Raw genomic sequence first — 21,553 nt, forward strand, 5'->3', positions numbered from 1 at the left:
AATTTCTACACAATGCACAGAAAGTACCAATTCCTCTACTCTTTTCTCCATGCTCTCACAATCATCATCCATCCCTTGGTCTAGAACAGATCTCACAGAAAAGTGTCTGCTACCCCTACAAACTTTCCCAAAATGACCTATTTTTTTACATTTCCTACTTTCTTGCGTAATAGCTGGACACTTTTAAAAATTTGACTCATGAGTAGTAGACCCACATCTAAAGAAATCAGTTTGGAAGATGTGCGCACATTACTTGGATGTCCAACACTAGTAGTTGCATTTCTACTTCCTTTACTAATAGGTTAAATGCCACCTTTACCCCTTCTTACTGAAAATTCATTATTTTTGATGAAACCTGTTCCTTTACTCTGTGAATTGAAATTCGCCAGAACCATATGTGGATTTTCATAATTCTAATTGTTTAGAGTCGAATTGTAAATACTCTCTACTCTTCACTATGTCAATGGCTTCGTCCGGCGTTGGAATCTTACAAGACAATAATTTCTGTTACATTTGTTTTGAGTTGCATCTACATACTATCTGATCTTTGATAAATTGCGAGGTAAAACCTTCAAATTTGCAATATTCTGCTAATGCCTTTAAAGCAGTAACATATGAATCAATAGATTCATTTGGAGCCTGAACACGAGTAAAGAATTTGTGTCTATGCACCACAAGATTAACCTTACCCATAAAATATATAGATAATTGTTTTACTGCAAGTTGATACTCATCTAAATCCTCAATGTCATGACCCGTATATGCTGGCAGATGATCAAACACATTCTGACGTTCAACGCCCAAATAGTAATAAAGTAAACTTCTTTTCCTATCTGGCTTGAATTTCAGAGCATCAATAGCTCCTAGATAGGCAATAAAGGATCTGTACCATAACCTCCATTTTATTGGTGGTTCCCCTAGTTCTTGTAAAAATGGACTGGGTAGAGTTAATGTTTGCATTTTGCGCTAACTGAAAAAAAGCAACTATAAAAATAAAATTAAAAAAATAAAAATAAGCAAGGCAAGAACAGTAATAAAATAAAACTTGAACAACAGAGCTTCAGTAATCCATACTGCACAAAATTGTTTTAAGCGACCAGCATAAAATGATAAACTCTGTAGTAACAATCTAGAATGTTTTATGCTAGCAAGAACAGAGGAGAGAATTTTTTTTGATGAAGCGTGCCAATCGCTGTTGACAGGTACTAAATAGTACCTGAGTTGTATAGAAGATTAAGAACAATAAAGCATGCCAATCAATGTTGACACGTAAAAATATGCTGGAGTTGACCAGAAGGGGCACTGTAGAATGCAGCAAGAACAACCACTCAGTGAGCTTCTGCTCTATGGTAAAATCCTGATGTACGTTTGGGTACTGTGTCGATAGGCAAATTCATGAGAAACTGAGCTCAGCACGAAAACAGCACTGCTTGCTTAACACTTGATGCGGAGCTTGATAACGCTCATGGAGCGCTGAAACAGGAAACAGCAGGGAGCTGGCTGAACCAAATTCTGCCAATATTAGAACGGTGAGAAAGCAATGAATGTATGTGCTGCTTAAATCCGTGCGCGCACAAGTCTCTTGAGACGTCCTCGACAATCAGCACGTACTACTTGTCACAGCATGCAGCTCGCGCTCGATGGCTCGCGCATTTACCGGTAAATGTAAATTCTTTTTAAATCAATGAAAATAAGTACAAATGCAGACTTGAGGACATACATATCAATACAGAAATATCCCAAAGTAAAGCACCCTTCTTATAATGCGATCCCTGGACCCCGATTAGATAAAATTATCTTACGCTGTCTTAAATTCCAGAAGCGTTTTTTGTAGAAGTTGGTCAGTTTGACCAAGTTCAGTTCATACCCAGCTCGTCGCCACATCTGTGAAGAAGCTTCTCCAGTGGTATTTTGTAGAAGTAGATTTTATTGACAGATCACTGGTACAGGTTAGCAGGACCCAGCAGATCCACACAAACTGCTGGTCATCAACTCCTGTCTCTCTCCTCACAATCCAAACCCCACATTCCATATAACATCATAGAGTGTACATCTAACTGTTAGAAATGGGATTTCTGGTTGGCTAGGACTTGCGCCAAAGCCAGGCAGAAACCACCACTCTAAGTCAGGGCTGGGGAGTTACACGCTAAAGATAACCCCTGCTCACCCCCTTGGTAGCTTGGCACGAACAGTCAGGCTTATCCCGGAGGCAATGTGTAAAGCGTTTGCGCGCGCACACAGCAACAACACCCTAGGCCCACCACAAAAGAAACTCCACACAAGGTTATATATAAAAAATAGCCTTTGTATTATAATAAACACATTAGATGATAATCACATAATTTACACTGTGCCAACTGGCACTGGGCAGAATTTTACAGGGGACTATTTACACAAGACAGGGCCACATGGACCGCTGTCAGAATTAGCACAAATCACCAATAGTAAATGTAGAACATATACCAACTGTAACACAAATGATAACTGTAGAGCACAACCAGTACCTACTGGTAAAAGGTAAGTACACCCTACGCAATCCTAAACACCTTAGGCATATATCACGCAGGGAACCATGAACTCACTAGCACAACCTATACTAGGAAAACAATTTCCTAAGCATAGACACATTTAGAAATAGTAATAAGCATAAAGGCAATGCACATTATGCAAAAGCACACATGTAGAAATAACCAGGTACCCTAGGTGAGGGCACAACACAGAAAAACTGTCCCCAGGCCAACTTGGCCTTTCAGGGGCTCAAACGCCCTTTGTCCAAAGTGTCAGAGCTGGGCTGAGCAGGCAGCCAAGGAAAAGCGCGCCGGGGCACAACCTAAACGGTGCAGCTGCCCACTAAGTGCTGGGCAGCTGGAAAAAGGCGCAAATGCAATCTGGCACTCCTGGTGCCTCTTGGGCCCCCACTGGGGCTTCTCAACACAATCTGCCCCCACGTTGCAGCTGCCGGTATCTGCTGCGCAGCTGTGTCCAAGAATCAGGAGAATGGTATTAAAGGTAATTGCCCCCGTGGTGCAGCCGGCCGCCTCTGCGACGCAGCTGGAGAAAGCAGGAACTAGGTCTGGTACTCGCTGTACCACGAAAGCCCCCACTTAGGGACTTCTGAACACCAATGCCCCAACGTTGGAGCGACCCCCTATCAGGCGGGGCCGCTCAGGAAGTAGGCTGGTCTGGGACCGGCACCAACAACGCACACCCGGAGTCCCCCAGCCCTTTCCAACTCACCGGGCTGCTCTCTGGGGACTCCGCTCCTCTTCGCCGGTCTGCTTGCTCCCGCAGCTTCTTCCCGTGGGTCTCAGAGCTTCAGGGCCGACAGCCGGCACGGGTGAGTCTCTGGGGCTTCCCTCCACCTCACGGGAGCCCCCGTCTGGGACTCCGGGATTTCCTGGTTCCGGGACAGTGCTGGGGCATGCGCATCTGCCCCGATCAAGCCTACAAAGGCCTGACGTCCTCGAGGACGCTCTCCTGTTGCCGGGCAACTCCCGGCGCGAGCACCAATCTCAGCGCGGCTCCCCTCTAACATCAGCGGGGAGCCGGCGTGGTGCTGTGGCAAGGTTGGAGGCAATACAGGGTAGGCTCCCGCGATTTCAGCATAAAGCCCTTGGCGGGGTGGGCAACCGCTAGGGGTAGTTAAAAAAAATGGCAATTATGCGGGGTGGGCACCCGCGACCGAGCACTGCAATGCGGGGTGGGCTTCCGCCGCAAAGGCACCGATACGAGGTGGGCTCCCGATCGGTTTCAGCATAAAGTCCCTGGCGGGGTGGGCACCCGCTAGGGGTAGTAAAAAATGGCAGTTATGCGGGGTGGGCACCCGCGAAAGGCGATAAAAATGCGGGGTGGGCACCCACTGTTGTATATCGGCCAGACAGCAGCCCAGCCCTGCAAATGAAGAACAGGAGCGCTTTCCACGTGCTAAGGCAGAATCCCCAGCCCTCTCCAGATGCAGGGAAAGTGCGCTTCAGGGCAAAGTTCCCAGCCCAGCGAAAAGTCTTTCAGGAGGCAGGGGGGTAAGGGCTGGGCCCAGGGGCCAGCTCACAGGGCCCTCCAGGCAGGGAGGCAGTCCCCAGTGGCGGTCCTCCTGGCGCCCAGCAGCAGGCCCCTCCAGTTAGGATCAGCAAAGCAGAACATTTTACATGGGGTCACAGCCCCTTTTTATACACAAAACCCTTTGTCTCAGGCTGCAGGGTTAAGGAAAAACCAGATGCAACTGGTTTTGGAGCACTCTGTTGTGCTCAGCCCTTCTTCCCATTCACTGGACAGGCTAGGGACATCAGTCGCACCACAGGGAGCGGAGCCAGCATTGTGTAGGGAAAGCCCAGCCCTATTCAGGTCCCAGGTGTACTCCTCCCTGTCATCAGCATGCAGATCTCTCCATTCACCACCGGGGCAGACCCATCCTGACTCCTGGAGCCAGGCACACCAGCCAATCACAAGCCAGACAGTCACTTCACATTTATTACACAGACGTGCCAGCTTCTAGAAGTGGCACTTCTACACTAGACACACTAACGCCGCACACATCATCGCGCAGCATTAAATCTCACGAGTTCGCACATACCAAACTCGACCCTGCACTCCCCACGCATCAGGAACTACCATGGACACATACATTCCCCATGCATTCCTATGGGAGGGCAGGTCAGTCTCACTAAATGTAACACAGAGCGCACACACTTTACACGGAGACACCGTGCTAAAGTGCCTAGGGGTCTAAAACCACTAACACTCCATAGGGAAAAAGCTAGGATAATTGCAAAAAGTTTAGGAGTGAACCTGCCAGAAGGGCCAAGTCCAACACTAACCTTCCCCAGACCTTGAGCAATACAACATAAATGAATTATAAACCTATACACAACATATTCCAATCTCAATCTTAGCCCTCAGGTTTTAGGAATATGTTGCTACTGAAAACTGCTTGTTTCTTTAAATATGTGTTCCACATCAGAATCAGAATTTCACTATCATGTCTGACCCTCTCATTGGTTATCTTGTTTAATTGTGGTTACATTACTGCATCCTACAGGACCTGCATCTAATCTATTATACCATTTTAGAAGCTAGTCTTTGGACTCTGCAAATCCTGTTTCAATACTCACTGATATGCAGGGCCAATGAGATTATGCGAAGGGGAGGACCAAAATATGCATCAGGGTTGATTCAATTATGCAGCAGGTAAAGGCAAATTATGTGGCATAATGTGGCAGATTTTGGCGCAGTATTTCTTTACTATTTTTACACGTGAGTAATTTAAGGACAAAGGCTTTACTTCATGAATATAAGTTTAACACATTTCTCTGAGAATGTTTAATGCCAAATGCAGATAAAATATAATGTTGGACCTTATGAGTGTTAAGAAAATAAGCCACGGTTTTCTCGGCAAGCAAGATAGTAAAAACACAAACTGATAATAGAAATACATTTTTGACTTAGCAATAAATAGTCCATCATGAATTGTAAGACAGTAATTGGAAACAATTGTGTTGGCATATCTGCAAACTAACTTATCAAGTAATTGAAAATAAACTTCAACTATGCAGAGCCAGGCTCCGCACAGTTTGTTAATACCCCAAGATTCCTACGTGCCTGTCTGGTTAAATCTTTAGAAATCTTTAGAAAAAGTTCTTTATAATCTGACAGACTCTGGAAAGTATATTCATAAGAACAAGGGGACCAAAAAAGGTAAATGAGGACCTTGGGTAATCGTTTAGTACAGACAACAATGATCCTCAAAAAATAGGTAATGCAAAAATAAATATAGTTCAGAATCGATGCTATATTCCCGGAGTCCAGCCGGACAACCGATTTAATTATACAAAATGAAGAATGCATACATATAGGAACAAATGTACGTGGGACACAGTCCTGTGCCAATAATAGAACAAAGACATTAACAAAACAGACAAGGCATTTCAGGCAAGACAGAGAGTGGAGCTTATTCAAAGATGCAATGTTATAAGCTTTTTCAAAATAGCTATTGCACTTTTTAACACATTGGAGTAACGTGCATGCTATTTTTAGAGAGGGTCGACGGCGTTTCAATCCTTTATGTAGGGTGTCAGGATCATCATCAGGACTTAGATGTGTACATGCCTGATTGTAAACGAAATTGCCTGTATAAGCGAGAAGACGAAGAAAGTGGCAGCATTTGTTTCAATTATTTAATAGGAAGATTATAGAGAACTTGATGGCCATTTTCAAGTGAAGGAACAATGACTGGAGGGTCTGGACAATTATATTTAGTTAGAATTGTCATATCCTTGCCTGTGTTCAAGGCATACAGGAGGTCAAGGTCTTTTTCTCTTTTGATCGTTTTCTCGTTTACAGGGTGGCTCTGAAGAGTCAAGGCCAGGCTAAATGTATAGTAGAGCTTTTCATCTCACGTACCACAAGGATATCAGTGAATTCAATATTAAAACAGGGGAATCTCCTATTCCTTCAATCATACATGTGATTTAGACTATCAGACATTGCCGTGGTGGGTATAATAACCCCACTGTCAGATGAGGGCTGTGTTAAATCAGCATACCAATGGTCGTGATGCAGTTTAAGGGGTGGAGTAAGGTCTAAGCTGTAATACTCTACATTATTAATCATTTCGTGGCTAGAGTGGTACACAGAAGAGAGGTAAGGAAGGATAAGGGCCACTGGGTGAATTCAATCCTCCTTGACTATTGTGGATTTCACACTTTTCTTGCTATCTTTGATGCCATCTCTAGGTTCGACAATTGTGTGATAAAGTCCTTTAAAGTGCATATCTGCTCTCTGTACACAGCAAGACCCTGCTCAGACTAGTAGCCATAAACCATAAAATACTTAACATTTTTAGGGATTAGTTTAACCAAATATAAGTGGCACAAACGTCTTTTGCAAATGCATTTGCACCGGGCATCATGTGTTAATTTGGACTTATGTACACAAGTGTATCAAAATGAGAATTAGCACATCATATGTATTTTGCACTGCTGATTGCACCATGCACACTGTTTTGCATGTGCAGTCACCACTAGGTACAACCTGGTGGCAAGTACCTGAATAAACCCATGATGTCCTCTTATAATGGCCTCTAGTGTTGAAACTAGTTGCATGGGAGGACAGAGTCTGGCCGCCGACTGCTACAACCTCCTGCCCGTAGAGCTCCGCTGTATCGGGAGGCCTTCTCCAGGCAAACCATCCCTCTCCCCCTTCTGCAGGCTGCGGACCCAGATCGCCCGGGAGCACCTGCTGAACACCTAAGCGGCTGCATGTAGGGGCCAATGCTAGAGTGGCCTCAGCCCACACAACTCTCAGGCCTTAAACCATTGGTGTCAGCCAGCTTCTTCTGCCCCATGACGATCATCCAGACCACTAGCTGGAATCCTCCCCGGATGCGTTGAGGGGGTGGGTGCCCCTCTCACACCTGTAATACCGGTGATGCCCTCTGGTAAATCAACCTGTCACCTGCTTTCACAGAGGTTGTCACTCAGTCATTCCCTGCTTCTGCCCTGCTGTCTTGGCTGCCACGGCCCCTCCAATAATGATCCCATGAAAGACCGGATCTTACAGAAAGTCATGGCTGTAGGTCATCGCCTGGAGGGCATGGACACCAAGATGTCCGCCCTTGTGGGGGAATCAAGGTATATCCGGGCAGACATAGCTGGCTTCAATGACAGGGTTGAAGGGGTGGAGCACTTGTCAGCAGTGGTGGAGAAGCTCAACTGTCTTCAGGACCGTGACATTGGCACCTCTGCAATAAGCTTATGTTTCTTCGGATTTCTGGAGTGCGTGGAGGGTTCAAACACCCACTCCTTCCCCAGAGACCTCCTCCCCATTCTCACAGGGCTGACTTTTTCCCCTCCTCTGGAAATTCAGCTGGCCTAATGCCTAGGTCCATTAGGAGCAGTGGTGTCGGGAAAGTCATGACCTCTTATAGCCTGCTTCCTCTGTCATGAGCAGGTCCGACAACTTCTGCTGCAGTCCGTGCCCACAACCCTTTCGACTTTGAGGGCCATGAGATTTGCATTGCGGTGGATTTCTCCCAGGAAACCAATGACAAAGGGAAAGCCCACCTTGCTGTTCGGCCTGCTGCAAAAACTGGACATCAAATGTGGCCTGCTTGATCACAGGGATGGCAGATCCAATGACTTCTTTGACCCAGGGAAACTGCGCTCCTTCCTGTAAGCCCTTCAAGAACAAGGGATGGACACAACCTCTGCAGAGCTGTCGGCAGCATCTCTCTAACTGACCACTGCCCTTGGGGGAGGCATCCAGCAGACAGACAGCATCATCACTCAAGCAGGTCCCACAGCGGCAAGGGCAAGGTGATCCGGGCGCTGGCGGAGCTTACCCGGGATCGAGGGTCTGGCATGTTCTGGTTCCCAGAGAAGCCTGGAATACCTGAGGACTGTGGAGTCCCCTCTCTCTGCAGTCTGATCCCTGTCTGAGCCTTCTGAGACCTTTGGACTAACAGATGAATATTGCCTGAATGCCTGCCACCTATGGTTCTGTATCCTTGCACTGTTACATGATGGCTCTGTTGTTTGCTGCTATTGATGTCCCCCTTTTCTCTCCAGGTATTTGCTCACTTGCATCCCTTCCAATAGCTGGTGCGGGATGTAGCATGTTATCCACCCTGCCTAGCCTGCACACCTTGTTGCCTTCCACGCTGTCTCCCGGCCTTAGCGGAATCCCCCCCTGGTATTTTTGCTGTTGTTGTATTTCCTTTTCTCCCTACTGCCTGGAGGTTTGGTTTAGTGACCAGTTGTTAGTGGTACATTGTTCCTGGTTTCCAAATATATTCACCCATATACTCTCCCTGCCTGATACTTCCTCTTCCAGTGATAAGAAGACCCCACCCACATCCTCCTCCTAACCCTCCTCCCGGATGCCTTATCAAGTTCGACCCTGTCCAACCCTCCCACCCTGATCAACACAGGTGTGCCCTGGGGGAGCCTGCCACGAGCCCCTGCCCTTGTTGAGGGGCTAGATGGTCTGGCCCTGAGCCTATCTGCTTTGTGCCCTTGCTCCCTCACAACAAGCACCTCTCCTTCATGGACTCTGCGGCTCCTCCACTGGCCCTTGCTCTGTTTTCCCTCTAGCTTGGTGCCTCTCGAGCCCGCGGGCGTCCAGATTTGGACCTGTGGTTTGAAGTTTCAAGTTCTAGGTTCCCACCAAGGCACCAGACATGGGTTTCCTGCTGGTTGGTCTGTGATCCTCTCCTTTCCTCCTCGATCCCCTCACCCTGCCACAGGGTTGGGCTTTCTTTCCTGCCCTTTTCCCCTCCTAGCTAACCTCCCTCACCCATCCTCTTACCATCCTGCTTCTCCCTTGTAGGAAGGTCCCCACCTCTTTCTTCTTCTTATCTCCCTTATTCTCTTTGCCTGCCCCCCTCCTCCTCCCATCCCATTCCCTTCACTGTCCTCCCCATCTTTTCTCCTGTTCTCTGCCTTTCTCTGTGTTTTTTGTTCCTTTTCTACCCCCCCTCTCGCCCCCTCCTCCCTCCTCCTTTTGCTTATCCACCCCGTTCTGCCTGTGGCTGTACTCTGCCGCCCGCTCCACTACATGCTATCTCCTGGAACATGCATGGCCTCAGGCACTTCCTTAAGCACAAGAAGATGCTGGCATACCTCCAATCTAACCGTCTGTATGTGTCTGTACTCCAGGAGACCCACCTCTCGTAGCTGGAGAAGATCCAGCGTGACTGGTTGAGAAGGGTGATCCACAGCAGTCGCCCACCCTTACAATCGACGAGTCTGCGTAGCCTCGAAAATGCAGAGTGGGGATCCTCCTGCGGAAATTTCTGCTCCTCGTGGTGCTCAAGACATGGACCAATGAGGAGGGTTGGTACGCCTTTGTTAACCTTTGTCTTGGCAGTAAGACACTTTGCAATGATCTGTATAAGCACCAATGGGCCCCAAACACCAGTTCTACCTCCAGCTCAACTGTCTCCTCACGGAAATTGATGCCACACATTGGATTGTGGGAGGGGACTGGAACCTGACCTGCAATGCGGTCCTGGACCTCACCGGCATACTGAACGTGGGCAACAATGTGGACCGGGCCCTCATGGGGGACATCACCATGGACAATGGTCTAGTGGATTTCTGGCGTCTTTCACACCCTATGGATAAGGAGAACACCTTCCTCTCACTGATACAAGGCACACAGTCCCGCCCAGATTACTTCTTGGTCTCCCAGCCAGTGGTCGTCCTCTCACAGGATGTCTGGATCCTTAATGCTGCGCTCTTGGACTACTCCTTGATCCTCCTCTCCCTGGACCTGTAGCGGACTAGCCTCGGCCGTATGCCTTGATGCCTCAATATCTCAATCCCAATACTTGTCTCCCATGGGCAAAGCACAGCTCCAGTCAGATGTACCTAGAGCTCAATCAGTGGTCATTTGCCTCACTGAGGACTGTGTGAGGTCTGTGTGAGCGGCTGCCAAGGCAAACATCTGGGACCAGCGGATGAGGGATGCTAAGAGACAGAACACCAAGCGACAGAGGGCCCTGGAGACTCACCTTGCTTCCCTCACCCACCTCTACACCACAACCATTTCGGTTCCCCTCCAGAGTCACCTGGAGAGGGCCCACATGGACCTTAATGCATTGTACACCTCCAAGGTGGAGTATGCGCGGCAGCACCTGATGGGTCGCCACGACGAGCAGAGGGAGAAGACTGGGACACTGCTTGCAGTGCACCTGCACTAACAGGAGGAAGCGCTGGCCATCACAGCCCCCAGGTCCACTGCTGGCAAAACTCTTACCCGGCCGTAGGATATCGTGAATGGGTTTGCAGCTAATTACCAGGACTGTGATGGACCCTGGAGGCTTTCTTTGGTAGTGTGCATCTCCCTCGCCTTAACAACTCAAACAGGGACTTGCTCAAAGGGAAGATCACCAAGGTGGAAATTTTGCAGGCTATTTCTGACTTCCTGTACCACAGAGCCCCTAGGGAGGATGACTTCCCAAAGGAGTTTAATAAATAACCAAAGGAGGGAGTGTGGAACTCCCTCCATGAGGCCTTCCTGGAGATAGAACAAACGAGATTCCTTTGTCTCATCTTGAACAAGGCACTGATCGCGGTCCTCCCCTAGCCAAGGAAAGACCCTCTTCTCTGTGGCAGCTATTGACCCATCTCTCTGCTTAACGTGGACATCAAGATCTTGGTAGGGGTAATGGTGGCTCATCTTTGGATGGTGATCATGACCTTAATTCACTACTCTCAGGTAGGGTTTGTTCCTGGGCGCTCATCGCGTAACCATCTCTGTTTGCTGGCTCATGCACTGTGCTCCACTAGGGATATTGCCGAAGCAGCCTTCGCCTTCTCCTTGGATGCTGAGAAGGAGTTTGATAGTATTGAGTGGGGCTACCTCTTCGCAACGCTTTGGTGGTTCAGCTCAGGTCAACCGCAGGGGGTTCCTCTCAGACTCATTCCCGGTCTGCCTTGGGAGGCTCATTGTCACCCGTGTCTTTCTGCTGGCTATGGAACCTCTGGCCACATCCTTCCACCAGTCCCCAATGTTGGCTGGCAATCCCACCTCTGGGGGTAGGGGGGTGTCAACCATCTATCTATACATGGATGACATCCTACTCACGCTCTCAGACCTCTCCCGATCACTACCTGAACTTATGGCCACCATCTCTGCCTTCGCGCCGCTATCAGGCTGCAGGATCAGTTTGGGCAAGAGCGAGGCCCTGTCAGTTTTGAGGGTGACCCCCGCGCAGATGTATACACCTACCCCTTTCCGTGGAAGCCCTCATGCCTTAAATACTTGGGGATCTACATCAAGGGTATCGGATAACCTAGATCCACTAACTGTGGGGCATGCAGTTAAAATGGTAACAAACTTCACCTATTTCTTGGGCATGTTTCCCCTGCTTGTGTCCCTTTCGTTCCTAGGCTGGGTGGATCGGAACAACAGGTGCTTCGTCTGAGTATTATCCCCACCCAGGTTTGCCAGTAGCTGGCTCATAGCCCACTGTTTGTGTGCTAGATTAGGTCTGCAGTATTACGCCCTGGCCTTGCACTTGGCGCAACTCACCTACATGCTCCCCTTCTTCACTATTGCATAGTTGCTGGGTTTTTCTTAGTGTTCTACTGTCCAAAATGTATTCTCCATTTAGGGCAATAATTTGCTACCAGAGAGAACCAAGCAAGCCAAACACGACCCAGAGAGCAGAAATCAATATCTGCAAAATAATTCCATGCACAAAAATCCATCCAGAATGCACTTTTACATTTTCAGACCTTCTCTATGTAGGAGGGAAAGGACACTACATTTTTCTACAATATATATTTTAGGGGAACCGTTCTTTAATGCTGCATGATTATTGCAAATGCTGCAGTTTTCACACAAATGCCCTGAAACGAAAATCTTTGCAAGGTACCTAGTTGTGAAGTTTTCCATAGATCTTAATGGAGGTTGCATAAATTTGCGGCTTTGCACACTCCTACTTAAAGTGGGCTGAAATACCAGAGCCCGATTAAACACAACCACATGCATCTAAGTAAACTTGAAAATGTAAATGTGTGTGTGAGACATGAGTATAGCCTGCTTGTTTTTAGTGGGGGCATCAGGTGGCAACATTCTGTGCATGTAGCAATAATTTGGGTCACTGATTAACAGTAGGTTTTGCTCACCGTTGCACTGGCTTACAGTGTAACCAGCCGTGTCCGATGGGCTGGTCTGACAGGTCAGTGGGTGGGCCGCTTTTTTGACTATTTGTGGTCCTGTTTTGTGGTCTGCAGGACCGATTTTTACTGTTGATTTCCCTGATATTAAAACAAACGTTGCATGCACCAAGCTCAAATTCATGCAGTCATCCATACCTTGAATGTTTATGTAGCAAGTCTTTAAAAGTTTAAAACTGCCCCATTTTGCAAACTTGGGCCGCTTTCTGCTTTCTAATTCCTGAATGGGGGCCACTTATATCTTCATGCCCGGGCCTTTTTTTCTGTCCCAGTTCCACACTGGTTTAGCTGAGCACATCTGTGCACAAAAGTGACTTGTTCATCTCAATTCCTAGACCACTGGTTATCTGAAACTATTCAAACCATGCTAAAGTTAATGAAATTCTAATTATGGTGAGGTAGTTTGCATCAATGACTGGATGCCTATGCAGATATATGCTGTACAATTAACCTAATGCATCACATTCAACAGAAAGGGTTCTTGCACTGTGAAGAATGGGGGGCCTTTTGCTTTGTAACAAGTGGAGTGGCTTCGTATCTGCTTGTAGCGTGTTTGAACAACACCGTTTTGTTATATTTATAGTTTAACTACCCGGTATAAAATGACAAAAACGCCCAAAAGAGATAGGTTTAAAGCTTTAATACACGCAAGCATGTCACTACAACGACAGCCTCAACCTACAACTGTCATCCCAACTTCCACCCTTTGAATCCTCAATACCAACATTCTGTTGAGGGGACTTTCTACTCCTGATGTCATTCAGGTTAACTCTTGGTCCCACAGCTACACTGGGAGACATTTTTTCCCTAAGTCACCATGAGCACCGTTCACACACAGGATGCCTACCCTTCATCAGTAGGAAAGGACCCGCCCGAGTGACAGGACTGAGTGAAACTCTGTATGACCGCAGCCTTTTCCTTACTGCTAATATCACAGACTTATGAGTGGATAGGGCAAGATAAGGGATGAACTGCCCCATTTGATCAGACCGCTGGAGGTCCTAGAGGGCCATGGTTACATGAGCGATACCATGCACGACTAAAGATCCAGTCATGTCATGTGACACAAATCGCACTCCAATATCTGTGACCAAGGTCTCAGGAAATCCCTCCTGTGGCATGCCTGAATCAGAAAAATCTATTTCTACAGATGTAGTGATTGTCTCAACAAATGTGACCTCTGGCCACTTTGAATGGTACTAAGGCATAGTGTTAATGTGAAAAACGTTTCTCAAATGGACGTACAATGGCCAGTCCGAACTTCTGCCATGCTTCTTTGGGCCAGCGAACAGGCTGCATAGGAGAAGAACAACACAACATTTGTTTTTACATGTGGCACACACTCCCTGGCAAATTGCTGTGCCCAAGCATCCATACTTGAAATGTGTTCTTAACAAGTTCTTTGATGCAGACATGCCGAGGAGTCCTTGGTGGCTTGCCTTATGAATGAATGCACATACTCCTTCCTTTGTCTTTATAAAAAAATAAGCCAGTACCACACTAACCTCTGCTGAGATTTGAGAAAAATAATGTTAAGACCTATTAACTTCTCCTTTGCTGTCCATTCATGGCAAAAAAAACATTTTTTTTATTTGGGCGATAATTTTATCATACAGGTCTTCAGACCACCAGACATCCTTGATGAGCAACCTGGTAACGTGCATATCTCCAGCACCCCACCAACCACAGCCATTTCATCCTCTTTTCACTCACTTTCTCCAATAGTAATGCAAGGTAAATGAGACAACTGGTCAGCAGTTTGATTTCTTCTTCCTGTAATATATATTGTTTCAAAACACTATTTCTGTAGTTTGGAACACAATTTAGCAATGTTGGCAGAGGCACTCATTGGTTCTCCAAGAGACAATGTGTGTACAAGTGGTTTGTGAACAGTTTGTTAAATTAAACTTACTGCCTGAAGTAGTTTATGGCCCATCCACAAGCAAGTAGTGCCCTCTTGATCACAGCGTAGTTCCTTTCTGTCTTATTTGGTGTCTTGGACGCATAGGCCACAATCCATTCAGAGCTTCTGATACAGGACAGTTCCTGGCACTAGGCACTGGCATCTACGTTTTTCCTAGGGAAAAGAATCTTAAAGTGGGGGCAAATGCAATTGGCTCCTTAAATACATCCTGCTTTTCTGAGCAGCATACAAACTCTGCTCCTTTTGGTAAGAGTTGTGTCATGTGTTAGTGCACAATTGCAATTCTTTTTAACTAAATGTAAGCAATATTTGCATAAGCCCATAAAAGACAAACGTTTTTGTTTGTTGTCAGGGGAATATGCCTCTTTTATGGCCTGTAGAAGCGACACTTTAGGAACCATTCCTTATGCAGAAACAGAGGACCTCAAACTTCTTTCAATACTTTGACATACTCTTCCATAGCCTTATAAAATACCAACATATTGTGTTTGAAGCATTTGACTATAACATCTAAATCTTTAAGCAGGTGGAACTTCACATGCTGCAAACACCTGCCACTGCCTACATAAGCTGAATGGCATCCTTTCATACCTGAACAACCCACAAGGTGTAATGAAGGCAGTAGGAGGCCGGGAGTCCACGGCAAGCACAATTTAATGATATGCTTAGCATAGATTCAGAGTGGAAAAAATGATGACATCACATTTGACATCTCAAAGGTCATTGCCCTGGTGACACTAGCCTGTGGTTCAGGGAGGAAGTCCATTGGATGTCGTCATCAGAAAGCACAGTAAACGTTGGGGTGAGATGTCATAAGAAGCAGTGCGCCATACAACTAGCGCGGGAAGCGATGAGCAGGCAACTGGTAAAACGATGGTGAGTGGACCAACTGATTATTCCCTACGATGCAGACACAGTTTTGCACAGCTCAGCTCTCCAGGATGGTCATAAAAAAAAACTCCAGGCAACATCAGAGGGGTTGACGACAACTCACCAATCTGCTGCCACTAGAACATTCAGGAGTGGTGCTCGGAAAGCGTCGACGATCCAATTCCTCATCGCCAAAGCTCAGGTGTTTTAAGATGACGCCCCACCAAAGGTAAGTTTGAACCCAGATCCTACAACTGTCATTCCAACTGCCACCCCTTTAGTTCATAGAGCCAACATTCTAAGGTGGAGAATCCAAGGGGATTGGCAGCTGGGCTGACAAGAAGAGGATAGGATAATATACTACACTTACAAATTTGTTATGAACACTGTGTTGTTGTGTACAGTCACTAGAGCACACAGTCTTGTCAAGAATAATGCGTTCCCATAGATCCTGAGACAGGACACCTCTTTCCAGATGCCTGAACAATTTCATGAGGACCTGACGGGGGCAATTAGTGCGGTTTTACCTCTCATGCAGGAGACACCGAGACCTGTGTGGGACTTCGGGTATTTAAGGTTTCAATGTTACTTCATTGCATGTCCACTACTACTAATGAATAGTTTGAAACAAATACAGTTAACGAGGTGCTCACAGTCGAACTGCAGTTTTATTGCACAGACAAATCAGTCCTCTCCAATTAAGAGCACCTCAGTGCCAGAGAAAGTGACAATATAGGCCAAGGGGCCCCGAGTGCGTCAAAATCTGAAGAGACTATTAATAATGAGGACAAGCAGACCGTCCTCTCAGCAGCGACCTTACGGTGAGGTCAAAATGAACCCTCTGTGATAAAATCTAATTTGAATTCCAGAAATACAGTGCTTTGCAAACATTTCAGAGAAATCTGTTACTTTATTATACACGAGAAAATGCCACTGTTTTTCAAATACGTAAAGGAAGCAATGCAACAAGCAAAGAGCACTTTCTCTTATCACTGGTACTGAAGTGTTCAGCTGTGGCACAGAAGGATTGGATTTATGCCAGATTTTCAGGAGATCCACATGGGTTGAAAATAAATAGGAGGCAGATACCTCCAAGTCCGGAACGTGTTGTATAAGGCTGTCTCTAGGGGTACGGATCTTCCAGCCACCTCGCCACTGGAGGACAGACTCCTCGATGATTATTTAAAAGCAAAACCAATCTCTCTGATTTACAGGAAGATTTTAAATAATACACCAAATGCGTTGGGGAAAATCCGATCTAAGTGGGTGGAGGATGTGGGAGACTTAGACGATGAAGAATGGCAGGAGGCATTGGCATCCCCTTGAGAAGTGGCAATTCGGTTCATGTTCAAATTAATCCAGTTTAAGCTTCTCCACAGAGTTTATTATACCAGTGTAGCGCTGGTTAAAATGGGTAGTTCAAGCTCCTCACTATGCCCCAAAGATTGTGGCCAGGTTGGGACATGTTTACTTCAGTGGTAGGATTGCCATATTGTACAGTCGTATTGGGCGAAAATAACCTAAAAAATGTGGGAAGGTTGTGGAAAAACTATGGAAGTCACCCATATAAATGGAATAAAACAAGGGGAATGTTGTGTGTACCATTTACTGACCCCCCTCTGCAGGAATGAATAACTCCTTGAAGATCGGCAGTCACAAAGTAGAGATGACGGTATGTGGACATAATGAAAATGTTGGAAGGTAGCGACAAAATGATAGTAAATGTACAAATGCACTGTCACTTTATTGTCAACTGTTATGTTTCTGTTTTTCTTATTTAATAAAAAAGAATTAAAAAAAATACACAGGAAGATTCTGAATGACAATCAGATGCATAGTTGGCGGTAATCCTTAACCCCTGGCTTGGATCTGGCCTACATGGAGCAATGTTGCACACTCTACAGACTTCTGACATACATTCACATTCTCAGTCTGTAGCCACATTAAAGTGTATACACACTTGTTATAATGCCAAAGTGCTAAGATATTTAAAAGAATGCATCTTGCATAATTCTTCATAACCACTATTTGAAGCCTCTGCTGACACTTGAACTCATTTGAAAGTCATTAGTTTCTCTTCTTTCAGCAGTAGACAAAAGGCTCTGCCTGACGTTGCTTAAGGGGTTGTCCTGATGTTGTTTAATTTAATCAATAAGATGCCCTTAGAAAAAACAATTGCAGATTTTAGATTATAGTGTGATGTCCACACTCCTGTAGTTTTAAAGTGAAATATCTTTAACTTGTTTGGACTTACCATTAGATTTTAATCTGTGTTACTAGTGAAAGTTGGCTGAATATAGACTCATTTGCCTTTAGAAGACCCAGAAAGATGTTACCAACGATGCTAATTGCGTGTAGGATTTACTGTTCACAGACGCCTTGACAACCATTAAAACATCACTGCTCAAAGTGAATTCCATCTCCCCTCTGAGCTTCAAAGTCAATGATCAACCGTTGGCGATCACCATCTTCAGAAGCCTTACCTATCTCTCTCACTACCAATCACCTATGTTAAACACATAGCACCTTCTCCAGTAAAGAATAGTTCTGCTTTCGTAATCTGTCAAGCAGGAGATGCATTATGCATATTGTCTAGAAGCCTGTGAAACTCATGCAGGTGGAGTGGAATCTACTGCAGGATCCAGCATGTTTACAGTGCTGCAATGCCTATGCAGAGAGCGCAATGTGTCACTGATAAACAATCCTGGCCAAATGCCTTGGTTAACAGGAACTGTGTTAATTAAAGCAATACAAAGTTGCCCTGCTGGGTGTTTTCAGCAGGTGGCATCCAATTGCTTTTGGAAGTATGACAAGGGGTCAACTGTAAGGGGAATGTGAGTGACAAAATGTTATTTCTCCTAAGGGATCTACAAATCTTACATTAATCCTGTCAAGATCATTGTGAAAGAGCTCTCAGACTATGAGATTTATCCCAAAGACACCGGTGAGGCACGGTACCTCTTAGAATAGTTCCCCTTAATTGTGTCTAGGCTGTCCGGATTTAGGTTTAAACCTATAATAATTGATAAAACCCCAACGAAAGCGAAATAGCCCTAACCAGTGTAAACATATAAACACTGAAAAAACACCTACACAACCACAAACTAAATGCCATTCAAAGAAAAGAAAAGGAGAGTGAAAAAATCAATGTTTTTCTTCCTGAAGGGGTCAATACACTGTAACTTTGTTATACAAGCTAGCTGCAAGAAAGATTGGGCTAACATTATTCTGCTTGAGTTATGTTGTTTGGGGATGCCACTAAAATATTGTTTGTTCTTCCTTTTGCTTTTTACAGTTTTGTGGTCTTTGGTCTAAAGATGCAGTGTTTAGAAGCATTTTTTAGGTCTTGTTTAATTATTTTATAAACTGTAGAGAATCAGGAAATATCAAAATCATATTTGATATTTTGGCTGTATTTGACTCTTTCACTGATAGGTAAAATGGCTGGTTTCATGTTCCATGTTAGAGTGCCTGCCACTTCGTAAGCAAAGTAATGTTGGAGAGCAATTCAGGAACTTTTATTTTACAATGTATGAGAAATGGCTTGCAATGATGCATAGAAATGTCCCTTCGCCAACCATCGCATTTGAAATCAATGAAACCTCACTGTGGTACTCAGGATCCCTTCCATAAAGGGTAATTTTATCTGTAGTTTCAAAAGTGCTGCTTCATTTTTGAACACTTCGATATCAGAGGGCCAGAGAATCGCAATCTCCGAGTGCACCAGTATTTGAATGGAAAGCTATGTCAGTGGCCAAAGTTAGCAAATTGTGTACTGGCTGTTTGGCGTTGCCCATCTCAAGAGCCAATGTTTAGTGGGCCTTTTCACAGAAAACGGTTAGCATGGGAAGGAAAGGGCGAGCGCACATGACCAAAGACTCACTGAAGAAGTATTGTATAGTGTACTACAATAAGTTTGATTTGCAAAAATGTATTTGGACCTCATATACACTGTACGTACACTGTCTATATACCATGCACTATCAGTGCAGAAAGCAAGCAATAATAAAAGTAAAACGTTCAATAAACACTGAAAAAACACTGTTTCTGTTGTTTTAAATGGCACGTAAATGTGTAACCACTGATAACCACTGTTTTTAATGGCATTCAAATCATTTGAAAACACAGGAAAAAAAACATCAGAATTTCCCAAAAATAGAAACTGAAAACAGAAAAGCCTAATTGTGTCCTAAAACTACGCTCTCTTATGTTTGCTCTCTGTTTCAAACAAGTGTCCATCCAATCTGCCATATCTAACATTTATTTTTCTATTGTTATCTCTGGCTCAGTGGCGTAGAAAGGGGGTTACTTGGGGGGTGGTCTATCCGGGCGGAATGAGTTTTGGGGTGGCACCTCCCTTCCCCGCTTTTACCTGCGCCGTCACAAAGTGGCAGACAGCAGGTACCGTCACCCCCCGCTCTCACCTGCAACCATCACGGGGCAGCAAATGCCACGACTATCAGGGGTGCCAAAAGGCGTAGCTACACCACTGCTCTGGCTATAATTCTACAAATTGATTTCATGAACCTCATTACTTATATTTTCTGTGTGGTGAAACTTGTAAACGGCTGCCATGTCTCTTTAACCTTCGAGTGAAAGACAACAATATATATTTTCAAGGATTTCAAATATTATTTGGTTGGCAATGTAAATTGTTAATTCTGACCAAAAAACGTGATTATGATAAAAGTGCGAGAACCTTTGAATATTCTGCCAGGGCACTGATGTCCCCTGGATCAATCAAATAATGGATACTCACAAGCGCAAATTTTTTGTTGAGAATCATCTGCTCCACGAGGGATGACTCATTGTGAAAGAGGTGAGGCTGCATGTGACTCCACATGTGGGGGAACCACCAGAACTCGTCCACAGATCCCAGCAACAGGTCGTCACCTTCATCCTCTTTCTTGGTTCCTACGGAAACAAGCACAAAATATATCTGTTGTTGTAGTTGTAGCACTCCTATTTATAGTTCCTGGTTGAGTTGCTTAGGTAAACCAGAATATGCAATTTAGAAACTTGAAAAGTGCCAAAAACGCAACATGTGATCAGATGTAAAAACAAGCAACTGGTTATTGTCCATGGCTCAGATAAATATATGGAATACTCGTTATTTAGTGTTTTTATAATGAACGTATACGAAAACAAATAATGGGTGATTTTTCTTGGGTATGCATGGTTTTTAAACATTTCTACTGTAATGGCATGAATGCATGAATAGCACCGAAACGAGTTAAAGCCTCAGAATTCCAATCAGCAAAAGCCGCGTTGTGCTGATTTTAAGCTGCTGTCATGATTTAAAATCAACAAAATGTGGAGGAGCAAAGCTAGGAAGAATGAATACAAATATCATCTTGTCACCATTTATGTTTATCGCAAGTTTGGAGGCCAAAAACCTCTAAACTCTCTCAATTACAATAGAAGATTCATATCCTCTTATTCACTAACAAAACAATTCACAAGACATCAACTGTCCTAATAGACACAAATACATCTCCTGCCTGACAGTCCTTAAACCTATACCTGTGGATCTGCCTCTTCTCTCTTCCAAATTTTTCCACTTTATTGAGCTCAAAAAGTTCCAAAATTGATCGGCAAGAGGTCTGGCCAGGTGAAGACCGTGGGCTACCTGTTTACATTAACCATCCTGTTAACGCTACTGTATAACATGTAGTTGGAAACCTGGTGGTCCCTTCAGGCATGCAGGGCTGACATCTGTACTCAAACAACGAGCCATGAAACTGGGGTCGACCCAGTACTAATTTTCCACATCCAATTAAGGGTCAAATTTGTGATCATAGTAATGAAGGTCTATGCTAAACCAGAATCTGCAGCCTTATTAAAAGGGCTCCTGAAAATAGTAGTGCATTGTGCAAAAAAAAGTAAAATGGGCCCCTGACAGCCACAAGAAGATTGATTTGTGGTCAAAATGGGAAACAGGAATGGAGCCTTAGCAGAAGTTTTGGAAAGGATGAAAGGGGCTTTGCAGTTCATCATTTCTCCCCAGCTTTGCAGCATGTGATAGGGGACCTATTCACAAACTGCACTCTGCAGTACGTTTTGTAGTGCTACAACAGCA

The 21,553-nt window shown here is 45.1% G+C and overlaps 1 protein-coding gene across 1 annotated transcript in view; it reads right to left on the reverse strand.

The window, feature by feature from the left end:
- Positions 1 to 21,553, reverse strand: part of LOC146862305 (bifunctional heparan sulfate N-deacetylase/N-sulfotransferase 3) — a 534,449-nt gene that overhangs the window by 306,150 nt on the left and 206,746 nt on the right. Inside the window, exon 4 of the mRNA XM_085641499.1 lies at positions 20,234 to 20,388. Within this exon, the coding sequence (XP_085497625.1) occupies positions 20,234 to 20,388 (155 nt within the window). The remainder of the gene's footprint in view (positions 1 to 20,233; positions 20,389 to 21,553) is intronic.

Source organism: Triturus cristatus, chromosome 2_2 (genome assembly GCF_964204655.1).
Source record: "Triturus cristatus chromosome 2_2, aTriCri1.1, whole genome shotgun sequence".
NCBI classification, from domain to species: Eukaryota; Metazoa; Chordata; class Amphibia; order Caudata; family Salamandridae; genus Triturus; species Triturus cristatus.